Below are 25,642 nucleotides of genomic sequence, written 5' to 3' on the forward strand. Positions count from 1 at the left end.
GAACCGAGATAATTCGTCTCAAAATTTTGAAGTTAGGGTGGTAATTTCACCCTTCTATTACGGGGGCCCTTTTATTACAAGCGGCCCTTCTATTTTTCCAAGCCACTCTTGGAAAGCCTTTCTATTAGGATGGCTCTTCTATTAAAGGGGCCCTTCTAATACAGGTTTTACGCTATTTTAATCTTCAAAATTTCAGTTGATGTTTTTTGTTTACTCCTTTATGACCAGAAAAGGTTTTTTTTACAGTAAGACTTTTTTAGAAACTGACGTGTTTGTTTATTTGGAAGGTGTTTTTCTGAGCTCTGATCAAGGTACTCGACTATATAAATACAGGGTTTTCAGAAAGAGAAGTCATCATTGAGTTTTACAGTTCATTATTTTTGTTCTCCTTTTTTTTGTGAATTTTTTTATATTTTGTTTTCCAGAAGCTAACAAACCCAATTTCAAAAAAATGGATCGTATGAACAAAATGGACAACAAGGACTTTGACATCGATCACGACCCAAAAATGGACAAATTCCGTGTGGACCGTAAACCTGAGCAATTGGATACCCATTTCGGAAGATTTGACGATTTGAAGAAGGATATGCCAAGAATGCAACAAGAAGGAAAATGTTGTGAGAAGAAAAAGGACATGTGCTGTGATGAGGAACCGATGGACAAGAGAAGAGAATCGGATGTCAGAAATAAGGAAATGTGAACAGACTCTATGGATCCTGAATTTATCGCCCAGCAGTTTTTATTGTAAATTAATTGTATTTCATAAGTTTTGTATATTTCTCTATAAATTAATTTTTGTATTTGAATAAACTCAGATATAACCGAATTGGATGTCTTTTTGAAAATGCTATAAACAATAGAATAACTGTTTGAACCAATTTATCTCAATTCCTATGCAAGATATCAAAAAGCAGTCAACAGTTAAAATATTGGCGATATTAAGATAAACATTTTGTTAGTTTACCACTTTTTGATATGTTTTACGGAAAATGAGATAAATGAGCTCAAAGTTAAAAATTGGGAGAATCATTCTATTCCATTCCAAACTCCTTGAGTTTAGAGAATGGAATAAAAGGTCAGCGTAGGCAGATAGTTTTCTAAAATTGGAAGTTCAACATTTTTTTAAAAAGTTGTCAGACACATAAAAGGTCTATTTTTGAATAGTATATTCTGAGATTTTCAGATTAATTCAAAAGTTGTTACCAAAATTTTCGAACTCTTAAAATTGACTGATATACGTATTAAAGATCATAAATTAGATTTTCTTGCGTGGTACCGTACCATTGGTACGTTACATGTTTTCTCATTTGAGAAGTGGAATGTTTCCTTATCATTCAAATTTTAAAATTCGAATTGACCGAAATTTTTCCATCCTTTTGATTACATACCGTTAAACCTGCAATAGAAGGGCCCTACCTACATTGGAATTTTTATGAAATCTCTGGTTTTGCAATGTTCGGAACGTTCTATTTGTGAAGTCTGGATTTTCCCTTTTTCAGTTCTTTTTTGAAAGCCTGTAATAGAAGGGCCCCCTCATTTTTAACTTTGAGCTAATTTATCTCTGCTCCTGTCTAAAATATCAAAAAATTGCCAACTGATAAAATGTTTAACGTTTTATTAGTTGACAAAATTTTCATACCTCTCATCGGAATCAAGAAAAAATAGCTCAAACAAGGTCTTCTATTACAGGCTTTAACTTGCTCGGATTTTTTTCATCGTTTTGAAAACTGGTTTTAAAATTTTGTAAATATTTTAAATACCTTTTTTTAACATTTCTAAAGATCTGAAATTAATCCTGAAACTGTCGTCATTCCATTTATGCATGACCTACATGTTTAAAAACATACAAAACAACTTTTCGGACTTTTGACTCATTCAAAAAAAACAAGAATGAAACTGTAAACACACGACTTGTAAAAATCAGGAGACAAGAAAATCTGACATCAATTTCTTGTTTTTTGTTTGTTTGGCAAACGCGCTCTGATGATCACAAGACATTAAAAATGTATATAATCCAGGGAAAGATACAAGCAATCATTTAGTTTTTTGAAAGTTAGCTTCTTCTTTTTTCTTTTTTTTAGTGATGTATTTCCTTTGAACTCAATTATTTTGATTCCTGGGAAAGATATCAAATATTGTGAATTAATAAAATGTTTGTGATACTACGATAAACATTTTTTCAGTTGACAAGTTTTTGATATCTTTCACAGGAATCGAGATAATTGAGCTCGAAGTTTACAGTGTGGGTGCGCTCTATCTCAATTCTTTTTTTTTTCAGAATCTAACGTCAAAAATGGATCGTATGAACAAAATGGACAAGAAGGATATTGATATGGAGCATGTCAAAAAGGACAAATCTGGTCAGGAGCCTCCAAATTATGCCAATATCCACGAGAAATTTGATGAAATGAGACATGATGTGGATAGAATGTTGAATGAAGGAGGATGTGGAGAGAGGAATAAGAAGGACATGGATCATGAGGATCATGATGAGGAGTCGATGGATAAGAGAAGAGAATCTGATGTCAGAAATAAGGAAATGTGAACGCAAACCATGGATCCTGAATACATTGCTCAGCAGTTTTTATTTTAAATTTATTATTCTATTGTATCTTTGTAAATACAATTGTGTCTTAAAATAAGGTCATATATAATAAGCGTTTTGAATGAATTTGTAATAAAAAATGCTATTTGAGAATTGTCGAATTTAGGGAAAGTAAGATTCTGAGAGAGCCTAGAAACTCTTTTCGGAGATTTCGAAAACATTTTTCGAATCATGAAATGTTTCTAATACATAGAACATGCCCTTTTAATAGAGTTCATTCTTATCTTTAACCCTGCCCGAGAGAGGACAGGGTCTCCAAAAATTGTACATCGGGTCTTGTGAAAGGCCCTGTACTCAAGTATTTAATGAATTATTAGTGGGAGAAGGAGGGTCACTCTGCACATGTACCGACATCTCGCGGGTTCCGCGCGTCACTATGCATTAGTGGGCGGAGCATAGTTGGTACCCCTTGTCTGAGATTCTGAGATTCTAAGATTCTAAGATTCTAAGATTCTAAGATTTTAAGCTTCTAAGATTTTAAGATTCTAAGATTCTAAAATTTTAAGATTCTAATTGTAAGATTCTGAAATTTTTTATTCTGAAATTCTGAAATTCTGACCTTTCGAGATTCTGAAATTCTGCAATTTTAGGATTCTTTTTGTCTCCCAATTTTCATATTTACTTTCGCGACCTATTTTTTTCGTCTCCTTCTCTATTTCCTATTTTTTCTTGTTTACCAAAAAAAGTGGATGACGATTTTCAGTGGGTAATTTTTGAGACCTCCATTTTTTGTTATTGTGTTTTTTGAGACTTAAAAATGTGTTGTTTTGGTTAAAGTCTAGCGTATAAAGCAGCTAGATGTCTGAGCTTTTTCATCAGTTTTGACTTCCTTTTTTTTGGCTTTTCGAATTCCAATTTTTTGTTCCAGAACTACAATACCGAAAATGAACCGAATGAGCAAAATGGAGGATCTTCGTGATTCTCAAATGAGATCTGATCAGGATCATCTCGATTCGATGAAGACCAGAAAGTATGAGTTTGGTGGAAAATCTGATAAATTCTGTGGAAAAAATTTCGATGAGATGAAAGACAATGAAAAATGCGGAGAAAAGAGACAATGCATGGATGATGGAAATCGTTGTGATAAAGATGAGGAGCCAATGGATAAGAGAAGAGAATCGGATGTCAGAAATAAGGAAATGTGACTGAGTTCTGGAGAAAATAAAACCATTGCTCAGCTGATGTTGATGATTCTGCTGGCCATGTATTTTATTGTAAAGTTGTATTATATTTTTATTTAAATAAACTTTTTTACGTATTTTGAGATGTTTTTTTTTTGGATCAGAACCACTAAGGTTTATTGCGAAATTCAGAATTCAAGGCTAGTTTTGGGAATAAGAAGAGCAAAAGAATATTTCGAGAACCCAAAATCAAAAATCCTGAATCCTGAAAGCCAGCTCAAATGCATTTTTTCCAAAAAAAAAATATATATTTCAGGTTTTGAGCAGACCTATAATTGTGCATATCAGAAATTTCTAGAATCCGGATATCCCGAAAAAATTTATTCCGGATCCCGCACATACAGTACCGGTTCACCAGAAGACGTATTTTCAGAAGTCTCGGCTGTCAATTTTCCGATCACTTTGAGAATTTTGGAAGGTGTAAAACAGATTTGATGAACAACTTTGCGTTTATCAAATTTTTCGAAAGTTCCAAGTTCTTTAGCAATTTAGCCATTTCTGAAGTGACCGGAAAATTTTCAGACTCCTGAAAATGACCGAATATCAACTGAAAAATACGTTTTTGTATATCTTTTTGACCGGTAATGCAATAGCAAAGCTGTGCGTAGCAGAGATGTCCGGAATCTGGATTTCTGTAATTTTTTATTCCGGATTCTTGAAAAACAAACTCAATTTTCTCTAAATTTCCTAGTTTCACTTTTTTTGGAATATTCTAGACCTAAAAGTAAAACAGCACGTGAGTCCATATGACTGAAAATAATTTACTAGGTCACAAGTTGACTATTTTTAGACTTTTTGTTATTTCGTTTCTGTTATAGCCTTCTATTTTTGTTTGCATCTGAAACTTCAACTTTTTCAAGTGATAAGAAACATTTTTTTTTGTATAAAAAATGGTCGATTTTTTAGAAATTTATCATTCTTTTCAAGTTTTTTGATCTATTTCGATCATTAATTTGTAATTTTGAAATAGTTAATTTTTCAGAAAATTTGCAAAATGGGCACTCGAGAAGACCTTCGTGATTTTGAAATGCGTTCTAAGCTTCCGATGATGACTAGTCGGAAATTGGATCTTGAAGAATCTGAAAGTTCGCGACTGAATGATGATAAATCGAAGAACGACAAAAGAAGCATGCACAATGAGCCGGAATCGAGAAGAAGAGAAAATTCGGAATCTGGAAATAAGGAAATGCTACGAAGACTATTCAATGATGACTTTCTCGATGAGACTTTTTTGTTTTGAATATGTGAAAATTGTTTGTTGTAAATAAATTGTAAATAATGTAATAAATGTAATTTTGAATTTGACCGTTTTTGAAAAATGATTTTAAATTCTCGGAGACGATATCTCGGAAAAAAACGTTTCCAATAGAAGCCCTATACGCGAATTTCGAACTCAATTATTTCCAATAAGAAATATAAAAATCTATCAACTGATAAAATTTTGATGATACTATGGTTAATAATTTATCAGTTGACAAGTTTTGGATATCTTTTACAGAAACCGAGATAATTGAGCTCGAAGTGAACGATATGGTGGCATCTACTACTGCAAATACTTACACACATTATTATTTTTGAACACTTTAAAAAGTGGTCTAGATTTTTTCGATCCGGCTGAACAGAGCGTTCTAAACAAAACTAGTGCTTCATTTTTGTAATTGACAACTTTTTTATACGAATTCAAACATGCGAGATACGCGGATTTGAAGTGGCATTTCAGGGCTAATTTTGGCATTTTCGGCGCTGTTTTGGTCACAAACGGCATATTTTTCATTAGGAGGAAAAATGCCGTAAATTTTCTAAAATTTTTGATATTTTCAAATTTCCGAAATTTCTCAAGTTTGAAACTTTGTAAAAGTCCAAAAATGTTTTTCAAACTTTCAGAAATTTCAAAAATACAACATTTTCTAAAATTTTTAAGTTTGAAATTTTCTGAATTTTCTGAAATAAGAATCTTTTAAAAGTTTGAAATTCTCTGAATTTTCTGAAAGTTGAAATTGTCTGAAATTCCTGAAACCGAAAGTTTCCGAAAATTCTGAAATATTTTTTCTGGAAACATCCATCTTTGAGATGTTTGATTTTTAAATTTTTTTGAGCTTCCCAAACGTCGAAAATGTGCGGGGCCTATCTGGAAAGAAACATACTCCATTAAGAATTTCGTTATTGCACCTAAGCTCCGCCCACTCTCGAATTTTCGGTCGCAACGAGCATCTAAATATGACCAGAGTAATATCCTTGTATAAACAAATTGGGGAAATTTCTAGAAGTTTCTATTCAAAAATAGTGTAAAATGTGATTCCCTTTCACTTTTTCCCCCTTCCAGGCCATATGGCCCTGTAAAAACCACATGGGAGAACTGTGATTTTTTCAGTAAATACGTCTGGATAACAGGAGGTATTATTGACTTTTTTGTGTTTTCTTATTTTTAAAGAGTGGTGTTGATTGAGCTATGGTCACATAATGATAAGAACTTGGTATATAAGACCCAACGGAGTTTTAGGAAGGCATCAGTTTCATTTTCTTATTTCTATTCCATTTTATGATTTTTTGTAACTTTTTGATTTTTCAGAACAAATTCAACAACCCAACGAAACCAAAATGGACAAGGATCTCGACTATCACCAGGAATCTGATATTGACAAGCTCAAGAATCGAGAGGATATCCACTTCGAGCATCAAGGCGAGGGAGAATCACATTGTGAAGGAAAATCTCGTGGCCAGTGTGAGAAGAACAAATTTGAGAAGAAGAATGAGATGAAGATTGGAGGAGGATGTCCAACTCAAGGAGGAGGACAGTGCAAGGATGCTAAACGTTGTGATAAGATGGAAGATGAGCCAATGGACAAGAGAAGAGAATCGGATATCAGAAACAAGGAGATGTGAATCTATTCCATGCGACCTGAAGATATTGCTCAGCAATTTTTATTCTAATCCTGATGTGAATAATTTTGTATATAATCTTTGTGTCTAAATAAACCTGTATAAATGCAATTCTTAATTTGAAAAGTTTCGAACCGAACTAGAATACCGTAAAACCTGAAATAGGAAGCCCTCAACGTGTCAAGTTTGAGCACAATTATCTTAATTCCGGCGCATGATATCAAAAATGTGTCAACTGACAAAATATTTTTGATAATATGATAAACAATTCACCAGTTGTTAACTTTTTGGTATATATCAAAAGGACCAAGAAAAATTCGCTCAAAGTTAAAAGATAGCCCTCCTGTTACAGGTTTTACGGGAAAAGAAATCGTTTATGCCGTTATCGATATAAAAAAATTCCAAAAAGATGTGAAATAAAACTCAAAAAACTCTAATTCGAAGGTTCGACAGTGTTCTTTTGTCTAACAAATCTGTTTGTCAGCAAACGCGCTCAACTGGACTGTGTCAATTCGAATAACAAGTTTTCGAAAAACTTTTTCCTTACTCGCGACTTACTTACTAGTTTTTTTCGATTTTTCTCTTTTTTTTTGGAAAACATTTTAAAAAATTGTTTCTATACTTATTGTTAAAGTCAAAAAGTTCAAAAATTAAGAATTTCCGAAATTCAGGTGTTCTCTAAATATGAATTTTGTGAAATCAGAAAAATAGAAAAAAAAACTGGAAAAGGGAACAATTTAAATTCGAAATTTCTAAAAAAAATGTTGAATGTTCCAAATATCAAAAGTTCAGAGATTTTCTAAAATTCCTTTTTTTTTGAAAAATCGTAAAATTAAAGAAAATTCTGAAACTATAAATGAGAAACGTTTTCCAAATTTCAAATTGATAAATGAGAAACGTTTTCCAAATTTTGAAAAATAAACATTTAGAACTTTAAGAAATTCCAAAGAATTCCAAAAATATTTTTTTCTATTCAAAGACTTTTTTGTTTGAGTATTTCGATGTCGGTGATATTGTAGACGGAATTAAACGATGACCCCAAAATACATTGTTACTTTATGAGCTAGTTCAATTTTTTCATTCTTTTCGATGTCAGTTATGCATAAATCTGAAAATGGGGACCATAAAACCTGTAATCGAAAGGACCCCATATTGTTTTTGAGCTCAGTTATCTCAATTCCTATGCAAGATATCGAAATGTGTAAACTAATAAAATGTTCGTGATATGATGATAAACAACCAGTCGATTTCCGCCGCCTATCGCCTATCGGCGGCTACAATCTCCTGGCTTCATCTAAAAAGTGTAAATTTTAATACTGAGGAAAATTAGAAGATGAAGTTTTTTCAAACATTTGAATTTCTCATTCCCGTATTTTCAAATTGAGTGCTCTAAAATAGACAAATTCGAGAAACTCGTTAATTCAGAGAGTCAGCAACGGAACTTCAGAACACCAAAACACTGAATTCGGAAATTCGAAAATTCCAGTTTAGAATGCCAGAGAGCTAATTTTCGAACGTTCTCAGTTTCAGCGCTTTGGGCCCTGTATTCAAAGTCTTCTGGCCTACAGCTTAAAGAAGATGAGACAACAAAAACTTTGTGGGAAAGTTTAGGGAAGCCGAGTTTATGAAATCCGAGCTATTCTAATTGGAGTTCTAGGCAAAATATCTAGAAAACGTTTTATTCTTGCTTAGCTTTGATTAATATTTTCGTTGTATGCGCTGGCTTTTTCAAAGTTTCAAGGCATTCGGACAAATGCAGCTAAAATATGCTTCTGACTTAAAAGTAATTAAATTAAGAAACTTTGAAATTTTGTTTTACCATTACACTCAAACTAATGAGAAAATCATTTTCACATATTCTTACTCATTTTTGAGTTCTGTAAAAAACACAAAAAAATAGATACCACGCGTAGGACACGAACCCTCATAGCGTGGGCAAAAGCTTAGCTCGCTAACCACTATACCATTGGGCCTCAAAGCGAAGGTGGTGGAGACGGCGCATACACTTTCCCACTTTCCTCCCCCTCTCGCCCTCGTCCTCTCTTCCCAGGAGGAAGTTCTACCACCCTTTTTTTACTGTGGTGAAACCAAGGAACGTCTCCAGAAGGCTTCAAAATCAACGTTTTGAAAAACGGGAAGTCCGGGCATTATCTCGCTGCTATTTCGGATTGTCTGTGAAAATTTGAGAAATTTTGGTCGACTGGGGACTTCGCTAGGGTAGACGTTACGGGAACAAACGGACACACACACACACACGCACACACACACACACAGAATTTGGTGATTGTTAATAGTAAAGATGTATCAGTTGACAACTTTTTAATATCTTGGACAGGTACCGAGATAATTGAGATCAAAGTTAAAAGTCTGGGGCCCTTCTATTACAGGTTTTATGGCTTCTGATTGTCACACAAAATCATATGATTTCAATTATCAGAGCAACCATCACCCGTCATAGTGTTATGGCAGATTCCGTGGTCTCTTGGGAAAACAAACAGAACTGTGAACTTTTTAGTATTGATGTCTAGGATAACTGTTTTCCTGACTTTTTTGGTGTCTTAGATTGGAGTTTTGCTGTCTGAGCTATGATCAGACAGTGCTGAAGAAACAATAAATAGTCATATAAAAGTCAGTACTTTTCTTTCTTTCCCATCAATCATTTTCCCCTTTTTCTTTTGTCTATTTTCACTTCTGAATCTTGCCTAAAGTTTTTCATAAATCATCTTAAATTTCAGAAGCTACCAACCAACCTAAAATGGACAGAAATCTTGATTTGCACAAGGAATCCAACATGGACCATCAAAAGAAAACGGACGATATGCACTTCGGTGGACAGCAGGATAAGCATTTTGGAGGAATCGATAGTCAATGTGGAGGAAAGAATGAAATCAAAAGTGGATCCTGTGGAGACAAAGGACAGTGCAAGGAAGGAAACCGTTGTGATAAGATGGAAGATGAGCCAATGGACAAGAGAAGAGAATCGGATGTCAGAAACAAGGAAATGTGAATATATTCCATGCGACCTGAAGATATTGCTCAGCACTTTTTATTGTAACCATGATGTCAATAATTTTGTATAATCGTTTTTTTTTAAATAAATATGTTTAAATAATTGAAATTGCCTATTTTTGAAAATTCGAAAAGTTGCGGACTGAATTAGGATACCGTAAAAAACTTAATAGAATGACCAATTAGCTTTCAACTTTGAACCGATGTATCTCGGTTCCTTTAAGAGGTATAAAAAATTATCAACTGCCAAAACATTTGTGATATTATGATTAGCGACCACAGCAACAGGGGCGGAGCCTAATTTTTTTTCTCCGCGGTCGGTTTTGGGATGTTTGATTGGCTGTAACTATGGCTAGAAAAGCAGAATTACAGGATAACAGTTAAGTTATCAGAGCATCAGTCACACGTCTTAATGTTATGAAAAATTTCCTGGTGGTTTGTGTGGAAGGGGAAACAAACAGAACAGTGAACCTTCATGTCTAGGATCACTGTTTTCCAGTGACGCCAAATTTGTTGTGCTGTTACTTTTTTGGTGTCTTAGATTGGTGTGATATGCTGTCTGAGCTATGATCAGACAGTTCTATATAAGCCATTGCTTCTTTTACTTTCACAGCAATCCGTTTTTCTTTTCCTTTTGTCTAAAGTTTTCTGAATCTTGCTTCGTTAATTATCTCGAACTTCAGAAGCTACAAAATCAACCAGCCAACCTAAAATGGACAAAAATCTTGATTCGCAAGAAGATTACACTATAGACCATCGAAAGAAAATTGATGAATTGCATTCTGGTTTACAGCAGGATAAGCATTTCGGAGGAATTGATAGTCAATGTGGAGGAAAGAATGAAACCAAAAGTGGATCTTGTGGACCCAAAGGACTGAGCAAGGAAGCAAAACGTTGTGATAAGATGGAAGATGAGCCAATGGACAAGAGAAGAGAATCGGATGTCAGAAACAAGGAGATGTGAATATATTCCATGCGACCTGAAGATATTGCTCAGCACTTTTTATTGTAACCATGATGTCAATAGTTTTGTATACAATTTTTGTGTTTGAATAAACCTGTATGGCAACTTATTAATTTGAAAAATTTCGGATTGAACCAAAATACCGTGAAACCTGAATTTAAAAAACCCATACTGTCAAGTCAGTTTTCTCAGTCCCAATGTGAGCTATCAAAAATGTGTCAACTGACAAAAGACTTCTGATATAACGATAAACATTTTTATGTTGGGAAACTTTTCATATCTCTCGGTGGAACCGAGATAGTCGAGCTCAAACTTGACAGTGTGGGTGCCCTTCTATTACAGGTTTAATGGAAGCTTCCAATTTTCTGTGCACAGCGAATTAGATGGCAGTAGTTAACTTATTAGAGTATCAATCACCCGTCATACTGTTATGAAACGTTCCCTGGCCTCTTGTTTGAAAGGAAAAACAAACAGAACTGTGAACCTTTATGTCTAGGATCACTGTTTTCGAGTGACGCAAAATTTATTGTGCTGTTACTTTTTTGGTGTCTTAGATTGGATTGATTTGCTGTCTGAACTATGATCAGAGAGTTCTATATAAGCCATCGCTGCTTTTACTTTCACAGCAATCAGATTTTTCGTTTCCTTTTGTCTAAAGTTTTCTGAATCTTACTTCATTACTCTTGAATTTCAGAAGCTACCAAAAAGCTAAAATGGACAAAAATCTTGATTCGCACAAGGAATTCACCATGGAAGATCAAAAGAAAATTGATGACATGCGTTTTGGTGGGCAGCAGGATAAGCATTTTGGAGGAGTCCATAGTAAATGTGGTGGAAAGAATGAAACTAAAGGCGGATCCTGTGGAGACAAAGGACAGTGCAAGCAAGGAAACCGTTGTGATAAGATGGAAGATGAGCCAATGGACAAGAGAAGAGAATCGGATGTCAGAAACAAGGAAATGTGAATATATTCCATGCGACCTGAAGATATTGCTCAACACTTTTTATTGTAATCATGATGTGAATAATTTTGTATATAATCTCTGTGTCTAAATAAACCTGTATAATCGAAATTACCTATTTTTGAAAATTCGAAAAGTTTCGAACTGTGTCAGAATACCGTAAACACTGATAGAATTAGCTTTCAACTTCGTACCAATGTATCTCGGTCTCTCCGAGAGATATCAAAAAATTACCGACTGACAAAATGTTTTTGATTTTATGACAAACATTTTATCAGTTGACCACCTTTTGATATCTTCTACAGGAAATGAGATATATGGCCTCAAAATAATAATGTGCTTCAGGAAAATTTCAGTTACCTAATTTATCAAATTAGAAGATTTCAGGCATTGAAAATTTTCCGAAAGCGCCCAAAACTCCTTAAAAACCCTTCAAATTTTTTGGAGCATTTTTCAAAAACTTGTTCGAATGGTCAAGTTGAATTTTCCTTGAAATCTACGGATCTGAAGGTCACAGCATCAAACTCCACCGATGGCCCCTGTTTTTGTTTTTGCGTGTGGACCTCAAAAATGATAAAAGAAAGCCTGTAATTTTTCAGATTTTCAGGGAAAAATTGAAAATTTTGGTTTCAGAGATTTTTATATCTGAAATTGAAAAAATCATTTCAAAGGATTATTGAATAAGAAAAAAACGAGATTTGCTTTTTTTTAATTTTTTTAAAAATTTGAATTTTAATCTCGATATTCTTTCAAAACTGTCTGTGAAACTGTCATTTTTCACTTTTCGAATTTTTCCAAAAGAAATTCCTGCGTCTCTCATTTGGGAATCTTTTTCTGTTTACCGAAAAAACTGGACAACAATACAACATCAGAAAACTAGAGGGGGTTGTTTTCAGTGACTAAAATGCTCTTTGATCATTTAAAAATAGAAATGTGGTCAGCTGAAAATGCACACATAAAAGCACCACAAGACTTGAAGCATCTCCTCCTTCTGGTTTTTTCGTTTTCTTAAAAAAGGAAGCTTCTAGACTGTTCATTAAATTTGTGCTTTTCTTTATAAGGCTTTTTTTTCGACACCAATTCCTCAAATGATATTCATGTTCCAGAATATTCCGCTTTTCCGAAAAATGAACAAACTTCACAAGAAGCCAGAATTCAATATGGACCTGCACAACTCGATGAATATGGGTCAAGAGCATTCGTCTGAAAATAAGGAGAAACTTCATAACACGGATCAAGAATTCACCAATATTCAAGAAGTCATTCCGGATCATGGGGACAGAAGTTTCGAGAAGGTGATGGAGAAGGAATGCTGTGGAGGTCAAAAGTCGTGCGAGCAGAAGAGCACAGGAAAGATAAATCCTAAACCTTGTGTTTGAACTTTTTTGTATATTTGGGAGATTTGAGAATTTCTTAATGAATCTTTTTTTTCAAAAAAAAACATTGTCTTGGAAGATATAAAAATGTAGTTTTTATCAATTAAAAAATGTTAGAAAAAGCCAAGGAAGACAGCACAGGTCTCCGAAAATCTTGGTCAGAATTGCGCCCAGTTCTTTTCATTGGCTGAGTATCACACCAAATCCAATAAAAAGGATGATTCTATATTCAAAAAATGATTCTATATTCTGAACAAAAAACCGTGACTTCTGCTTTCTGTGTAAAACTAGATAGTGTGTAATGTTTACGAGAGTCGCGCATGATTTGTGTTTTCGGTCACAAATGTTCAATAGAGATTGTGCGAATTAGTCATTGCAGATTTCGATTTTTAATGAAGTCACAGTTTGAGAATGATATAAAAGGATATGGGAAATCCAAAAAAGGCATCAACTATTACTAGTTCTTCTCTAAACATGTTCAAGGTCTTCGTCACTCTCTCTGCTCTTGCCCTTGCCGTTTTCTGCGCTCCACCAGGATGGCCAACCGGTAACTTTAAGATCTAGTGTATCAGAACATCAAATATTTCCAGCCGAAGAAGCCAAGGCCGAGATGCAAGCCTCCGGAATCTCTTCTCAAGCTGCTGACGGTATTCTGAAGATTGCCACTGACTTCGCCTCTCAGAAGCCAGCCGAAGGAGTTGAGATTGATCGTGAAGCTGCTCGTACAGCTTTCAATGAGTTCATTGGACAAGTTGACGCCTACATCAAGACCCAATCTCCAGAAGACCAAACTGCTTATCAGGCATTTGTTGCCAAGAAGAAGGCTGAATTCGAGGCTCGCATTGCCGAGAGAAAGGCTGGAAGTCAATAAGTGTTATTAACTTTTTTTTTGTAAAGAATAAATTGTTTTGTAACGAACTTTTGTCTGAAGTAGCTCTAAAGGACCCACTGATAATTTGAAACTTTAAAAAAACGTTGTGTCAAGTGCAAAATTCTGTTCGAAATAGAAATTATTAAATTTCCCACTTTTTTGGACTACAAAATTGACTACCGTCAATGTATAGGAGCCTAAAAATACCCAAGAGAACTTAAAGTCAAATAAATAATTAATCAAATTCTCTATTTGTTTTCAATGCTAAAAAAATACAAACTGTTGACTAGCTAATGAATAATTGTTTTCATAATTAGGTACCAGTTCTTATCACACTTTCTGTTCCACGAGCTCTTTATCACATGACATTAGTTGCATCTATAAAAAGTGACCTCAGCATATGATTATAGTATTTCCACTTTTTTAAGATTTATTCGTAATCACTGTTCATTTTTTCACCTTTCTTAAAATTCCTTGGATTTTCAATTTCCAGACCCCTCCCAAAATGGATAACATACTGCGACAAATGGATGAAATTGCTGAAACAAAGTTCGACCCGGATAGAAATGCTGGAAAACCGGTAGAACTTGAAAAGTATGCCGGAAAGTTGGAGGAAATGAAAAAGGCGATTCGAGAGTTTGAAGAGAAAAGAGAATGTGAAAAAGAGAAGAAGGAGTGCGATAAGAGCGATGATGAGCAAATTGATAAGGGAAAAGTTAAGCCAACCAAGACAATTTGATTGCTAATTTTTCTCCGGTTACTGTAAATGTGGATATTTTTGAATAAATTATTTTTCTGAATTTGAAAGTCTATCGGAAACAATAAGCCACTCGGTCGACCGCGCGACACCTTCAATGGTGGAACCGCAAGTTCAACCCCTCGAGGAGCTAACTTGAGCGAAATTTCGAGAAATATATTTTTTCATGTTTCTTCTCCACACATTGTCCACATCATTTTTTTTCAGTCAACATATTTTTGTTTTTTTAGAGATATTTTGTCTGGTTTACGTTCTCTGACCAACTGATGGGACAATAAATATTGTTCCAGACGAGAGTACTCTATTTATTTGATCGAAGATTGCTGACACCCCTTCCTCCATTTTTAAGTAGAATCAGTTTTCAACAAAATAGGAGAAATGTCCGTTTTTCCCATTTTCTCCCACCGTATTTCCTCTGATAAAAGCATGTTCAAACCGTCAACCTTGAGTTAATTTATCTGGTTTTCTGTGAAAGATATCAAAAAGTGGTTAACTGACAAAATTTTTTCATAATTTCAGAAACATTTTCTTTGTTAACCACATACTGATATCTTTAACGGAATGAATATATTTTAGCTAGAAGTTGACGGTTTGGGTGGGCTTCTATCAGAGCATTTACTGTTTTTTTTCCACAAAATTGACAACCTTTCTAATTTTCAGTCATGGAAAATCTACAAAAACAAATGGACGATGTTTCTAAAGCTAGATTGGATCCCGATCGTAATGCAGGAAAACCAAAAGAGCTCAATAAGTTGCGTGGAAAATTCAATGAGATAAGAGAAGCTTCTCATGATGATGATAAGAAAGGAAAATGCTGTGTGAAGAAGGAAGGATCAATTGATACCGGAAATATGGCAGATGTAAATACAGCTATGGATATTTGAATGTTGGAAACTCTAGATTCAAAATATTTTTTAAAATTATATTTTGAAGTAGTATTTTTATTCGTTTGTATTTTATAATATATCTTGATCAACAAAAGAAAAAATAAATTAAGTTAAATTAAAACATTTTTAATGAAATTGATGAAATTATCTAACATTTTGCACAACGCACGTATATTAGAAGGGCCCCTTACTTTCAGATTTTATCTCGATTCCTGGAAAAGATATCAAAAATTAGTCAACTGATAAAATATTGGTATTATTATGATAAAAAATTTATTAGTTGACAATTTTTTTATATCTTTTACAGGTATCGAGATAATTGAGCTCAAAGTTGACGGTTTAGCAGAGACAGTGTTTAGGGGAGGCGAAATCTTTTTTTTAACTTCAAATTAAAATCAAAAAACGCCATTCACGCAAAAATAGTTTGATGACATCTGTGAAGTTTGAAAAAAATAGAGCAATCTTTTCTCAAATCTCAGAGCCCTGGAAAAATCAGTACTAAATTTGTAACGGTCAAGTTTCAGGAGTCTTCTTGGATTTTGTGGCTTCGTGGGATCAAAAGATTGGACGGATTAGAATGAAAGGTGAGGAAATTTAGAAACAATTTTAAAAGTGAATTTGAAAAATTCAGGCGGCCAGTGAGCGATTCAGGAGGACAACGGGAAGGTAGACGACTCCAAGAAAATGAGGATTCAAGGTTTTTCCTGAAGGTAACACATTTTTAGAATCTTTTTTTAAAGTTTGGAAATTCTGAAATTCTGAAATTGAAAAAATCGGAAATAGGAAATGCAGAAATGCAGAAATTCAGGAATTCGGGAATTCAGGAATTCGGGAATTCAGGAATTCAGAAATTCTAAACTTCTAAAATTCTAAAATACGGACATTAAAAAATTTTCAAAAAGTGAAGTTTCAAACGACATTTTCGAGGTGCAAACGACATTTTCGAGAAATGGATTTTTTCAAAATCTTCACGAAGGTAATAAAATTTTTGAAGCATTTCAATCAAGCCGCCTCATGAGAACTCCGTGAACTTTTTTGCTATTTCTCTTCTTTTTTTTTAAATTTCCGTTTTCCTTCGGCGTCCATCTTCGGTCTTTTTCATCGGTGTCTTCGGGTTTTCTGGTTTTTTCCTCTTCGTGGTCTGCTTCAACTTGAGATTGTGAAATTCAAAGTTTACCGATATCTGAAAAAAAAAACTGGAGCCCTAAAAAGCTTTAAGAACAAGAGCATTAAAATTACAGATTAGCGAATTGAAAAATAAAATGAAAAAAAAGAATAAAATGGAAAATAAAATGAAGACCTGGGAATAGTATACGTGTAAAGGGCCGGGCCGGACCGGGCCCGTCATTCCACAAGTTTGGAAAATTTCAAAAAACACATGGGGGACCCTTATGTGATTTTTTTCGATCAAAAAAAATTTTTTTTCCAGTTTTCGATTTTTTCATCAAACAGACCAACAATACAAAAAAGAAAACAATTATATTGAGAGTTCAAAATTTGGCTCAAAAATACAGGATTTCTGATACCGGGACTTCCGGGCCGGGCCCGGGTCTTGAAAGTTTCTCCAGGCCCGGCCCGGGCCCGGGCTTTGGCGGGCTGGCCCGGAATTTTACAAGTCTGGTATAGAGTTGATTACGTTCAATGGAATGTTGCTAGAAATGTGGGGAAAAAATCTGAAATCGAAAATGGTCTCAAATTTGCGTTCGGGACGAAAATAATTTTCCAAATAGAGGTTTTTCATCTGCTTGGTTGATGAAAAAGTTCCTTCAGAAATTTATAATATTGAAAATTAAAAAATATGAAAATTGAGATTTCAGACTATCCTACACAAGGGTCCAAACCCCTTATTGGGAACCGCGCTCGAAATAACTCAAATTCCAATTTGATGGGATATGTCGTTTGTAACAAAAAAAATGCCGCAAGTGCCCGATAAGCACTGAAATTCGTTTGTGCTACTTTGGAACCGCTTATCTCGCTTTTTTGAATTTTTACGGAACATTATAAAAATGAAGCCCTAGCTTTGTTCAGTATACTCCCCAATTTTCATACAAGTCAAAAAATTCTGGAACACTTTTTTAGAACTTCAAAGCTTTCTACCTCCCTCTGAAAACACCGCCCGGTTTCGAAATAATTGCTACTCTAGAAAATTCTATGTCGTGTTTACTCAAAAATATTTTTTCTATATAAACACCATCATCTGTTTTTTCTCCATTTCATTCATAGCCTTATGGAACAAAAACAATTCAAAGATCAATGTTCCAGCCCAACGGAATCATTTACCTTTTTCCTATAAAAGTAGAATGCTTCACCATGAAATCGTTTTTATTGTTCAGTTAATTTTTTTTATCTTTATTTCCACACTCGATTAAAGAGCCCCGGCGAGCAGGGGGCTGCTCTTTTTCCACGCGTCCAAGCCCAATTTTTTTAGACTTTTCGATTTCTCGGTTTAGTTCTTGAATTTTCAGACCAAATTTCACAACATGGACAGAATCCGAGAGCAAATGGGCAACATTGCCGAAGCCAATTTGGACCCACTTCGAGACACTGGAAAACCCGAAGACCTTCATAAGCATTGTCAACAACGCAACGAAACGAAGGATGCGATTCCGGACCACGGAGAGCAGAGAGGATGCAAGAAGGGACAGTGTTGTGATAATGATCAACCAGTTGATAAGAGAAGAATGTCAGATGTCAATCCAACACAAGAGATGTAAATAATAAATCGGAAATACTTTTTTTTGAAAATGTAAATAAAATTTGTTGAATACCATGTTTCGGATTTTGTTGTTCAGAAAAATTTTCCAGGATTCCAAATTATACCATAAAATCTGTAGCTGAAGGGCTCCTACAAGCCTTCGAGTCTATATATCTCGGCTGTGAGTCTATATATCTCGGTTACTGTGAAAGATATAAAAATGTATCAACTAATGAAATGTTTGTGATATTATGATAAACATCTTATCAGTTGTCCACTTTTTGATATCTTCGCCAGGAACTGAAAAATTTGCTCACATTTAAAAGTTAGATGTGCCTACTATTTTCACTGTATATGGATTTTTGAGAGCCAAACAACAGAATTTTAGCATCCAATCATTTGTACCAGTGTTTTTTGGTTACCATGAACTAGAAAACATTTTCATAATTCAATCAGGATTTTAAAATTTATCCATTTCTGTTCCTCTGTGTGTGTGTATCTTCTGTTGGCTTTTGGTTTCTAGAAAAAAAATTGGTCAGCGGTCCCTTGTTGCCTTGTTATTGTTTACAGTTTCTATGGAAAGTTCTGGAGAGTTTTCTTCTATAAAAAGAAGAATTTCATTCACAATTTTGAAAATTTGCCATTTCAAAACGTCGTCTTTCGTCATTTTGTTTTTTTTTTTTCAAAAAAAAAATAAAATAAACCCACTGTTGTTTTTTCTCCACTCACTAGTGACCTGTTGACTGATTAGAGAACAAAAAATAATTGGAAAAATTACATGCTGCTCTTTGAGCTTTCCACTTTATGACATCAGATTTCTCTATAAAACGGTATTTTTTACGTTTCCGAGAAATATTCTATCTTTTCATTGTTTAATGTTTATTTTCTTGAAATTCGATTAAACAATTTTTTCCAGAAACTCAAAGTCAACAAGTTCAAATTTTTTTGAAAAATGGACCACATGCAAAGAACGTTCGATATCGTTGAAGACAAGCTGGATCCTCACGGAAATGCTGGAGTGACTGAGAAGCGATGTGAAAAATGTGGTTGTGGTGACAAATGCATTTGTTCGCGCTGTGATTGCAAGAAAAACAGCAAAAAATGTTGTGACAAGAAGCGGGATGAGAAGCCTGTTGACAAGAATCTGATGCTGTAAATGACAATTTATTTTTTGTTTGAAAATTTTATTTGTACTTGACTGACAATAAACCTTTTTTTTGAATATTTTACAAGAGCTTTAAAATCGAAAGAATCTAAACAATCGCTTGTATGTGTTTCGAAAATTTGTCGGATTTTTTAATCGGAAAAGCCAATCTTGTGCTTTCAGGAACATTTTTTGAAAATCTTCCGGAAGCATCTAATCTTTAAAAATTTGAGGGTACTGTTCCAGCCCAACGGAATCATTTACCTTTTTCCTATAAAAGCAGAATGCTTCGCCATGAAATCGTTTTTGTTGTTCAGTTAATCTTTTGTCTTTATTTCCACACTCGATTAAAGAGCCCCAGCGAGCAGGGGGCTGCTCTTTTTTCCACCCGCCAATTTTCTAGACATTTCGATTTCTCGATTCAGTTCTTCAATTTTCAGACTAAATTTCACAACATGGACAGAATCCGAGAGCAAATGGGCAACATTGCCGAAGCCAATTTGGACCCACTTCGAGACACTGGAAAGCCCAAAAACCTTCATAAGCATTGTCAACAACGCAACGAAACGAAGGATGCGATTCAGGACCACGATGAGCAGAGAGGATGCAAGAAGAGACAGTGTTGTGATAAGGATCAACCAGTTAATAAGAGAAGAATGTCAGATGTCGATCCAACACAAACGATGTAAATAATAAATCGGAAATACTTTTTTTTGAAAATGTAAATAAAATTTGTTGAATACCATGTTTCGGATTTTGTTGTTCAGAAAAATTTTCCAGGATTCCAAATTATACCATAAAATCTGTAGCTGAAGGGCCCCTAACAGTCGTCAATTTTGAGTCTATATATCTCGGTTACTGTCAAAGATATCAAAAAGTGGCCAGCCGACAAATCAATTTAGATATTATGATAAACAATTTATCAGTTGACCACTTTTTGATATCTTCGACAGGAACCGAGAAAAATTGGCTCAAAATTAAAAGCTCGGGAGACTTTTCTAGATGAGGTTTTACGGTGTATGAATTTTTGAGAGCCAACGACAGTTTTTCAGCGTCTCTGGAGCTCGGCCTTTGAAGTTTCCGATCATTTTGAAAATTTTGGAAGATGTGAAACAGACCCAGAACTTTGCATTCGCTGAATTTATTGAACTTTTTTCAGCTATTTAGCTGAAAAACTAGGAATTTCCAATTCTGTAAATGAAAAGTTTTTAACTTTGGTCTTTTTCACACCGTCCAAAATATTCAAAGTGAACAGAAACTTGATAACCGAGAACCAGACTCCTGAAAATGGCCAAAATGGTAATAAATCCACTGGAAAATACTTTCTTGTATATCTTATGAACCTGTACTGTAGATGCTCGAAATTTCTATAAGTATTTGAGACATCAATCGCATTTATCCATTTCTGTTCCTTTACTTTTTTTTTTTCTTTTGGCTTTTGGTTTCCAAAAAAACTGAATACATTGGTCAGTGGTCCCTTCTTCTTTTCTTGTTTTTGTTTACAGCTTTTAGGGAAGATTCTGGAGTTTTTTTTTCTATAAAAAGGCCAATTTTTACAAAAAAAAATTGAGTATTGTTCGAATTTTCGACAAGTGGTAGTTTCAGAACTTTGCCTCCCGTCATTTTGTTTTTTTTTGTCTATCTCATCAAACAAAAAATAAACCCACTGTTGTTTTTTCTCCTCTCGCGGGTGGCCTGTTGACTGATTAGAGAACAAAAAAATTTAAAAATCACATGGTGCTCTTTGAGCTTTCCACTTTATGACATCAGATTCCTCTATAAAATGGGATTTTGTCCTAGGTTTCAGAGAAATAGCCTAGCTTTTCATTTCTTAAATTTTATTTTCTTAAGGCTCGACTTCTTCTACGTATATAGGATTTTTTTCCAGAAACTCAAAGTCAACAAATTCAAGAATTCTGGAAAAATGGACCACATGCAAAGAACGTTCGATATCGTTGAAGACAAGCTGGACCCTCTTGGGAATGCTGGAGTGACTGAGAAGAAATGTGACAAATGTGGTTGTGGCGACAAATGCACTTGTTTGAATTGTGATTGTAAGAAAGGCAGCAAAAAATGTTGTGACCCGAAACGAGATGAGGAGCCTGTTGATAAAAGATTGATGCTGTGAATAATACAATTAGTTCTTTGACATTTTATTTTTTTTTGCCTGAAAATAAATCTGTTTTGAAATTAAATATTTTTAAGGTCTTTAGGATCGAATGAAGCTTAAAAAAGAACGTGTCTTTGAAAAAATGTGTTTCAGAAATTCAGAGTATACTGCAATTTAGAAATTCTGAAATTCTGAAAATCTGAAATTTAAAAAAAAAAGTTTCAGTCCTTTTGGAAGCTCAATTTTCCAAATTGTAGCCTTCTATATCTGGAATTTTCTACAAACCAAGCTACAAATTTCAAAGCATTTCAAAAATTTTCATCAAAAAAAATACAAATCATAAAGAGTATCATCATTTATTGCATCGAAATCATAAAAACAGAATTATGTAAATATCGAAGAATTTAGAGAATTGTGCAGTCTGCAATTCTTCACATCTCCTTGTTCCGAACATCCGAATTTCTTCTCCGGCTCTCTGGTTGAATGCAGGTGCATCTGTCTTTTTGACAACATCCTCCACAGATTCCAGTCTTCACGCACATTCCCTCCTTACGTTGAAGCTCTTTTTCACCAGATATATCAGTTTTCATGTCATTGAATGCATTGGAAATTTTTCCACTTTGTCCCTCCAATCTTTCGGTTACATTCGCATCTTCCATCGGATCCATTTGATACGTGGCATGCTGATCGACAAAGTCATCACTCATTTTGCTCATGTTTATCGGCTGATTCATAGAATTTAAAATTCTGAAAAGATTAATGTAATACAAGATCCATTTAATACACTTAATACATACGTAAAAGAGATTTCAGGAATAAAACGAGAATCTCAGTGTTTCTAAATGCCCTAAAACTTGTAATAGAAGGCCAACCCTATTAGAAGGGTCCCTGTAATAGGAGGGCCCTCCGGAGGTATTTTGGAAAAATAGGAAGACACATGTTTCACGGGAATCCGAAAAGTTAAAAACTTAGAAAACCCAACAGCTGCTCGGAACATCTTTATATACGAGATGATAACCGTTGAGCATCAAGAAAAAAATTCTAGAAGATGTCCAAGATACTGGTAAACAAAAACAAAACGGAACATATTGAAGATAGAGACCACTGAGCAAAAAAGAATTTCCGAGGACCAGAAGGCAAAGGCAACAAAAAACAAGTAAACATCGGAATAAAAAATGGAATGGGTCTGTTTGATGCACCAAAAATAGGAATTCAGAGCAGCAGATTTTGATTTTTGAGAATAAATACCGTTCAATTTTTGAATAAATCCTTATATTCATAAATAGGTATTCTAGGAAATTCCGTGATCATTATCATTATTTTTGAACCTCCGAGAATTTCTGAATTTCGGATTTTTAGAATTTCCGTATTTCAGAATTGCAGAATTTCAGAATTTCAGAGTTCCACAATTTAATATTTCTACACTTTCGAAATTTCAGAATTTCAGAATTTAATAATTTAATAATCATTAAAAATTTACAAACTTTCACATTTTTTTACTATTATTCAAAACCCTCAAATTTGTCTTTTTTTTAAATTTTTTTTTGTCATTTCTGATTCCCCAAGTTTTCAAATAATTGAAAACAAACATCGTATCCTATTACCAAAATTATGAAAACCAGGAAAAACAAATATTTTCTCCCTCCAGACCACCTATCAAAAAAAACACAAGATGTGCTCACTGCCCCCTTCTCTCTCTCTCTCTATTTTCTATCTCTCTCTCTCTCTCTCTCTCTCTCTCTCTCTCTCTCTCTCTCTCTCTCTCTCTCTCTCTCTCTGTTGACAACTATTTCGAGACATGTGAGGAAACCCAATGGCTAAAAGAAGACTCCAGAGCCTCCGGGCGTTTTTTGATGTGTTACTTGCTACGACATTTTGTTTATGGTCCTGGTGTCGGTATAAAAGACACCGATCGGTGTTCAGAATCTTCTCTCTTCTCTGTGTTTTTTTTTCACTATGTCAAACTGTAATTTTTACCTTAACCTTGTTTTTTTGATTTGAATTATTGAGCTTGTTTCCCCTCCACTTCATACATCTCAATCTTCCAGTGTTCCAAAATTCCCAAAAAGAATGATGAGCAAAATGCAAGAGGATCTTGTCCATATGGGCCCGAAAATCGATCCAATTGCCAATGCGAGTGCAAGTACCACTGAACGATTGGAGAACCAAAGTCATCAAGTCGCCAGAGCATTCAATGATAAATTTTCACATAACGGAGAGCCGGGTCTTCATCGTACCGAAGGATTTTACTGTAAAAATGTCAAATGTGGAGATGGAAAATGCGGTGATAAGGAACCGGAAAGAGAGCAGAGAAGAGATTCGGATGTGAATAATAAGGAGATGTGAAGTACGGAAGATTTTGAAATTTAACTTTTTGAATGTATAATTTTAAAACAATCCTACATTCTTATGTTTTAATGTGTACTCCTGAAATCATCTTGAAGAAATCGTATGCTTTGTCTCGTGTTGCATTCCATTCAGCAATGATACTCATGTGTGTACATATTTCCCGAATAAATTGCTTCAGAATAAATGATTTTGTTGGAAAATCTTGTTTTTTTTTAATTTACAGAAAAGATATGACTTACAGATTTTTTCAGGAAACATGAAAAGAAAATCTAGAACAGTTTTTTGTCACTTTGCAAATAAAAGTTTTCGATTTAGACATTGAAAGAAAAAATTGAACAAAAATTGTCAATTGAAAAAATTAAAGTTTCAAATTCAAACGTCATTTCGTCTCAATGAAAACTTCAAAATGAACCAAAACACGACTAGGTTTGGTTGAATTTGAAAGTTTTCGAAAAGTTTTGAATTCAGAATATATATTCAGAAATCCAGAAATTCAAAATTTTCAGATTCAGCCTTGTTGATGCTCATTTTAAAGCTGGCAACAAGACAAATTATAACGTAATAAACGTTTCTCAACATTTCTAGAGGTAATCCAGAGTTTTCAGTTTTGGCTTAACTTCCAAATATTTTGAGAATCTTCGAGAAGTTTTCAGAAATGGAGCAATTTTTTAAAGTTGGGTTTTGCTTTTTGCTTTCTTCGTTTGACATTTTCTGTGATTTTTCTGAAAATTTATTTGAAAAATTTTCTCCAAAAAATTATCCAAAAAAATATTCTCCAGAAAAAATCAATTTCTGAAAAAAAAAACCAAAATTCGTATCTCTCTGAAAAGTGGTTTCAATTTTCCAGAAATACCATAAAACCGTCAACTTTGAGCCAGCATATCTTATTTCCTGTGAGAGATATCAAGAAGTGATCAACTGATAAAATGTTCATCATAATATCACAATCATTTTTGTTGACAAATTTCCAATATCTTGCATGGGAACCAAGAAAAATTTGGCCAAACATGGCAGTGTGGGGCCCTTCTATTACAGGTTTTACGGTAATTTTCGGTGTTTGCTTTCTTAATACTGCTAATGAAAACTCTCGAAAATCGAAAATCTCTCTAGAAGCGTTCATCCAAAAATATCCCAAATCTCAAAAACCAGCTGATGGGCCGAATCCCCCGAAACGAACAAAGTATTTACCCCTCAAATTGAATGTCTGCGTCTCATACACCGGGAAATACCCTCTTTCTATTTTTGCTGACAACTGTGTTGACCATGTGGTTTTCTTCATGGCCATCATCCAAAGAATTGCCTGGAACCTTCCGTCTGATTTGTTTACTGTTTTTGTGAGCTATGGTGTCATGATGGATTGTTAGACAAACTTACAGATGGGTGTATAAAATAAAAATAAGGAGGACATAGTTCAGGAGAAATGAGCTTTTTTTTTTGAAACTCAGTCTTGATATTTAAATTTCCAATGTCTTTAAATCTATAGTTTTGAATTTCCCACTCTTCATTTTTAAATCATACTTTGAAAAAAAAAATCTATCTCCGTTACCGTATAACATGTTATAGGAAGATGTTATAGTATACCCTGTTATAGAACACACTGTCAAGTTTGGGATAATCTTTCTCGGCTCTTATGCAAGGTATCAAAATTGTGTCAAATGATAAACTGTTTATCATGATGTAACCAACATTGTATCAGTTGAAAACTTTTTCATATCTTTCAGAGGAATCGAGATAAATCGGCTCAAAGTTTTTCAGATGATTTAATTCTTACCTTTTAAAACTTGTTCTTTTTGAAACTTTATACTTATCTTTATACTTTTAACTTTTTTCTTATAATTTTAATATTAACTTT

The 25,642-nt window shown here is 34.2% G+C and overlaps 14 protein-coding genes and 1 non-coding gene across 15 annotated transcripts; 13 read left to right on the plus strand and 2 right to left on the minus strand.

Annotated features, from left to right (window-relative positions):
* Nucleotides 1-451: 451 nt before the first annotated feature.
* On the plus strand, nucleotides 452-700 carry CBG27243 (the record flags this gene model as incomplete). Its single annotated transcript, XM_045238196.1, has 1 exon — nucleotides 452-700. One exon carries the CDS (start codon nucleotides 452-454, stop codon nucleotides 698-700), a length of 249 nt encoding a protein of 82 aa, XP_045098351.1.
* A 1,593-nt stretch (nucleotides 701-2,293) lies between these two features.
* On the plus strand, nucleotides 2,294-5,026 carry CBG04796 (the record flags this gene model as incomplete). The annotated part of the gene is made up of 3 exons (XM_002637930.1): nucleotides 2,294-2,541; nucleotides 3,474-3,729; nucleotides 4,769-5,026. The coding sequence occupies 3 exons, from the start codon at nucleotides 2,294-2,296 to the stop codon at nucleotides 5,024-5,026; spliced, it is 762 nt and encodes a 253-aa protein (XP_002637976.1).
* On the minus strand, nucleotides 2,831-2,900 carry CBG25126. The gene has a single exon (XR_006672596.1). It is a non-coding gene; the product is annotated as an RNA transcript CBG25126 (non-coding RNA).
* Nucleotides 5,027-6,384: 1,358 nt separating the features above from the next.
* On the plus strand, nucleotides 6,385-6,669 carry CBG04797 (the record flags this gene model as incomplete). The annotated part of the gene is made up of 1 exon (XM_002637931.1): nucleotides 6,385-6,669. One exon carries the CDS (start codon nucleotides 6,385-6,387, stop codon nucleotides 6,667-6,669), a length of 285 nt encoding a protein of 94 aa, XP_002637977.1.
* A 2,752-nt stretch (nucleotides 6,670-9,421) lies between these two features.
* CBG04798 lies at nucleotides 9,422-9,673 on the plus strand (the record flags this gene model as incomplete). The annotated part of the gene is made up of 1 exon (XM_002637932.1): nucleotides 9,422-9,673. One exon carries the CDS (start codon nucleotides 9,422-9,424, stop codon nucleotides 9,671-9,673), a length of 252 nt encoding a protein of 83 aa, XP_002637978.1.
* Nucleotides 9,674-10,387: 714 nt separating this feature from the next.
* Nucleotides 10,388-12,281, plus strand: CBG04799 (the record flags this gene model as incomplete). Its single annotated transcript, XM_002637933.1, has 3 exons — nucleotides 10,388-10,635; nucleotides 11,334-11,600; nucleotides 12,209-12,281. The coding sequence occupies 3 exons, from the start codon at nucleotides 10,388-10,390 to the stop codon at nucleotides 12,279-12,281; spliced, it is 588 nt and encodes a 195-aa protein (XP_002637979.1).
* Nucleotides 12,282-12,779: 498 nt separating this feature from the next.
* On the plus strand, nucleotides 12,780-12,980 carry CBG27244 (the record flags this gene model as incomplete). The annotated part of the gene is made up of 1 exon (XM_045238197.1): nucleotides 12,780-12,980. One exon carries the CDS (start codon nucleotides 12,780-12,782, stop codon nucleotides 12,978-12,980), a length of 201 nt encoding a protein of 66 aa, XP_045098352.1.
* A 471-nt stretch (nucleotides 12,981-13,451) lies between these two features.
* CBG04801 lies at nucleotides 13,452-13,848 on the plus strand (the record flags this gene model as incomplete). Its single annotated transcript, XM_002637934.1, has 2 exons — nucleotides 13,452-13,524; nucleotides 13,568-13,848. 2 exons carry the CDS (start codon nucleotides 13,452-13,454, stop codon nucleotides 13,846-13,848), a joined length of 354 nt encoding a protein of 117 aa, XP_002637980.1.
* Nucleotides 13,849-14,353: 505 nt separating this feature from the next.
* CBG27245 lies at nucleotides 14,354-14,587 on the plus strand (the record flags this gene model as incomplete). Its single annotated transcript, XM_045238198.1, has 1 exon — nucleotides 14,354-14,587. The coding sequence occupies one exon, from the start codon at nucleotides 14,354-14,356 to the stop codon at nucleotides 14,585-14,587; it is 234 nt and encodes a 77-aa protein (XP_045098353.1).
* A 680-nt stretch (nucleotides 14,588-15,267) lies between these two features.
* Nucleotides 15,268-15,489, plus strand: CBG27246 (the record flags this gene model as incomplete). The annotated part of the gene is made up of 1 exon (XM_045238199.1): nucleotides 15,268-15,489. The coding sequence occupies one exon, from the start codon at nucleotides 15,268-15,270 to the stop codon at nucleotides 15,487-15,489; it is 222 nt and encodes a 73-aa protein (XP_045098354.1).
* A 2,483-nt stretch (nucleotides 15,490-17,972) lies between these two features.
* On the plus strand, nucleotides 17,973-18,206 carry CBG04804 (the record flags this gene model as incomplete). The annotated part of the gene is made up of 1 exon (XM_002637935.1): nucleotides 17,973-18,206. The coding sequence occupies one exon, from the start codon at nucleotides 17,973-17,975 to the stop codon at nucleotides 18,204-18,206; it is 234 nt and encodes a 77-aa protein (XP_002637981.1).
* A 942-nt stretch (nucleotides 18,207-19,148) lies between these two features.
* On the plus strand, nucleotides 19,149-19,343 carry CBG04805 (the record flags this gene model as incomplete). Its single annotated transcript, XM_002637936.2, has 1 exon — nucleotides 19,149-19,343. One exon carries the CDS (start codon nucleotides 19,149-19,151, stop codon nucleotides 19,341-19,343), a length of 195 nt encoding a protein of 64 aa, XP_002637982.2.
* A 443-nt stretch (nucleotides 19,344-19,786) lies between these two features.
* CBG04806 lies at nucleotides 19,787-20,020 on the plus strand (the record flags this gene model as incomplete). The annotated part of the gene is made up of 1 exon (XM_002637937.1): nucleotides 19,787-20,020. The coding sequence occupies one exon, from the start codon at nucleotides 19,787-19,789 to the stop codon at nucleotides 20,018-20,020; it is 234 nt and encodes a 77-aa protein (XP_002637983.1).
* A 1,235-nt stretch (nucleotides 20,021-21,255) lies between these two features.
* Nucleotides 21,256-25,568, plus strand: CBG04807 (the record flags this gene model as incomplete). The annotated part of the gene is made up of 5 exons (XM_002637938.1): nucleotides 21,256-21,455; nucleotides 23,090-23,407; nucleotides 23,490-23,783; nucleotides 24,297-24,348; nucleotides 25,512-25,568. 5 exons carry the CDS (start codon nucleotides 21,256-21,258, stop codon nucleotides 25,566-25,568), a joined length of 921 nt encoding a protein of 306 aa, XP_002637984.1.
* On the minus strand, nucleotides 21,873-22,157 carry CBG04808 (the record flags this gene model as incomplete). Its single annotated transcript, XM_002637939.1, has 1 exon — nucleotides 21,873-22,157. One exon carries the CDS (start codon nucleotides 22,155-22,157, stop codon nucleotides 21,873-21,875), a length of 285 nt encoding a protein of 94 aa, XP_002637985.1.
* Nucleotides 25,569-25,642: the final 74 nt, after the last annotated feature.

The sequence above is a fragment of the Caenorhabditis briggsae genome (assembly GCF_000004555.2).
Source record: "Caenorhabditis briggsae complete genome, chrV, whole genome shotgun sequence".
Taxonomy (NCBI): domain Eukaryota; kingdom Metazoa; phylum Nematoda; class Chromadorea; order Rhabditida; family Rhabditidae; genus Caenorhabditis; species Caenorhabditis briggsae.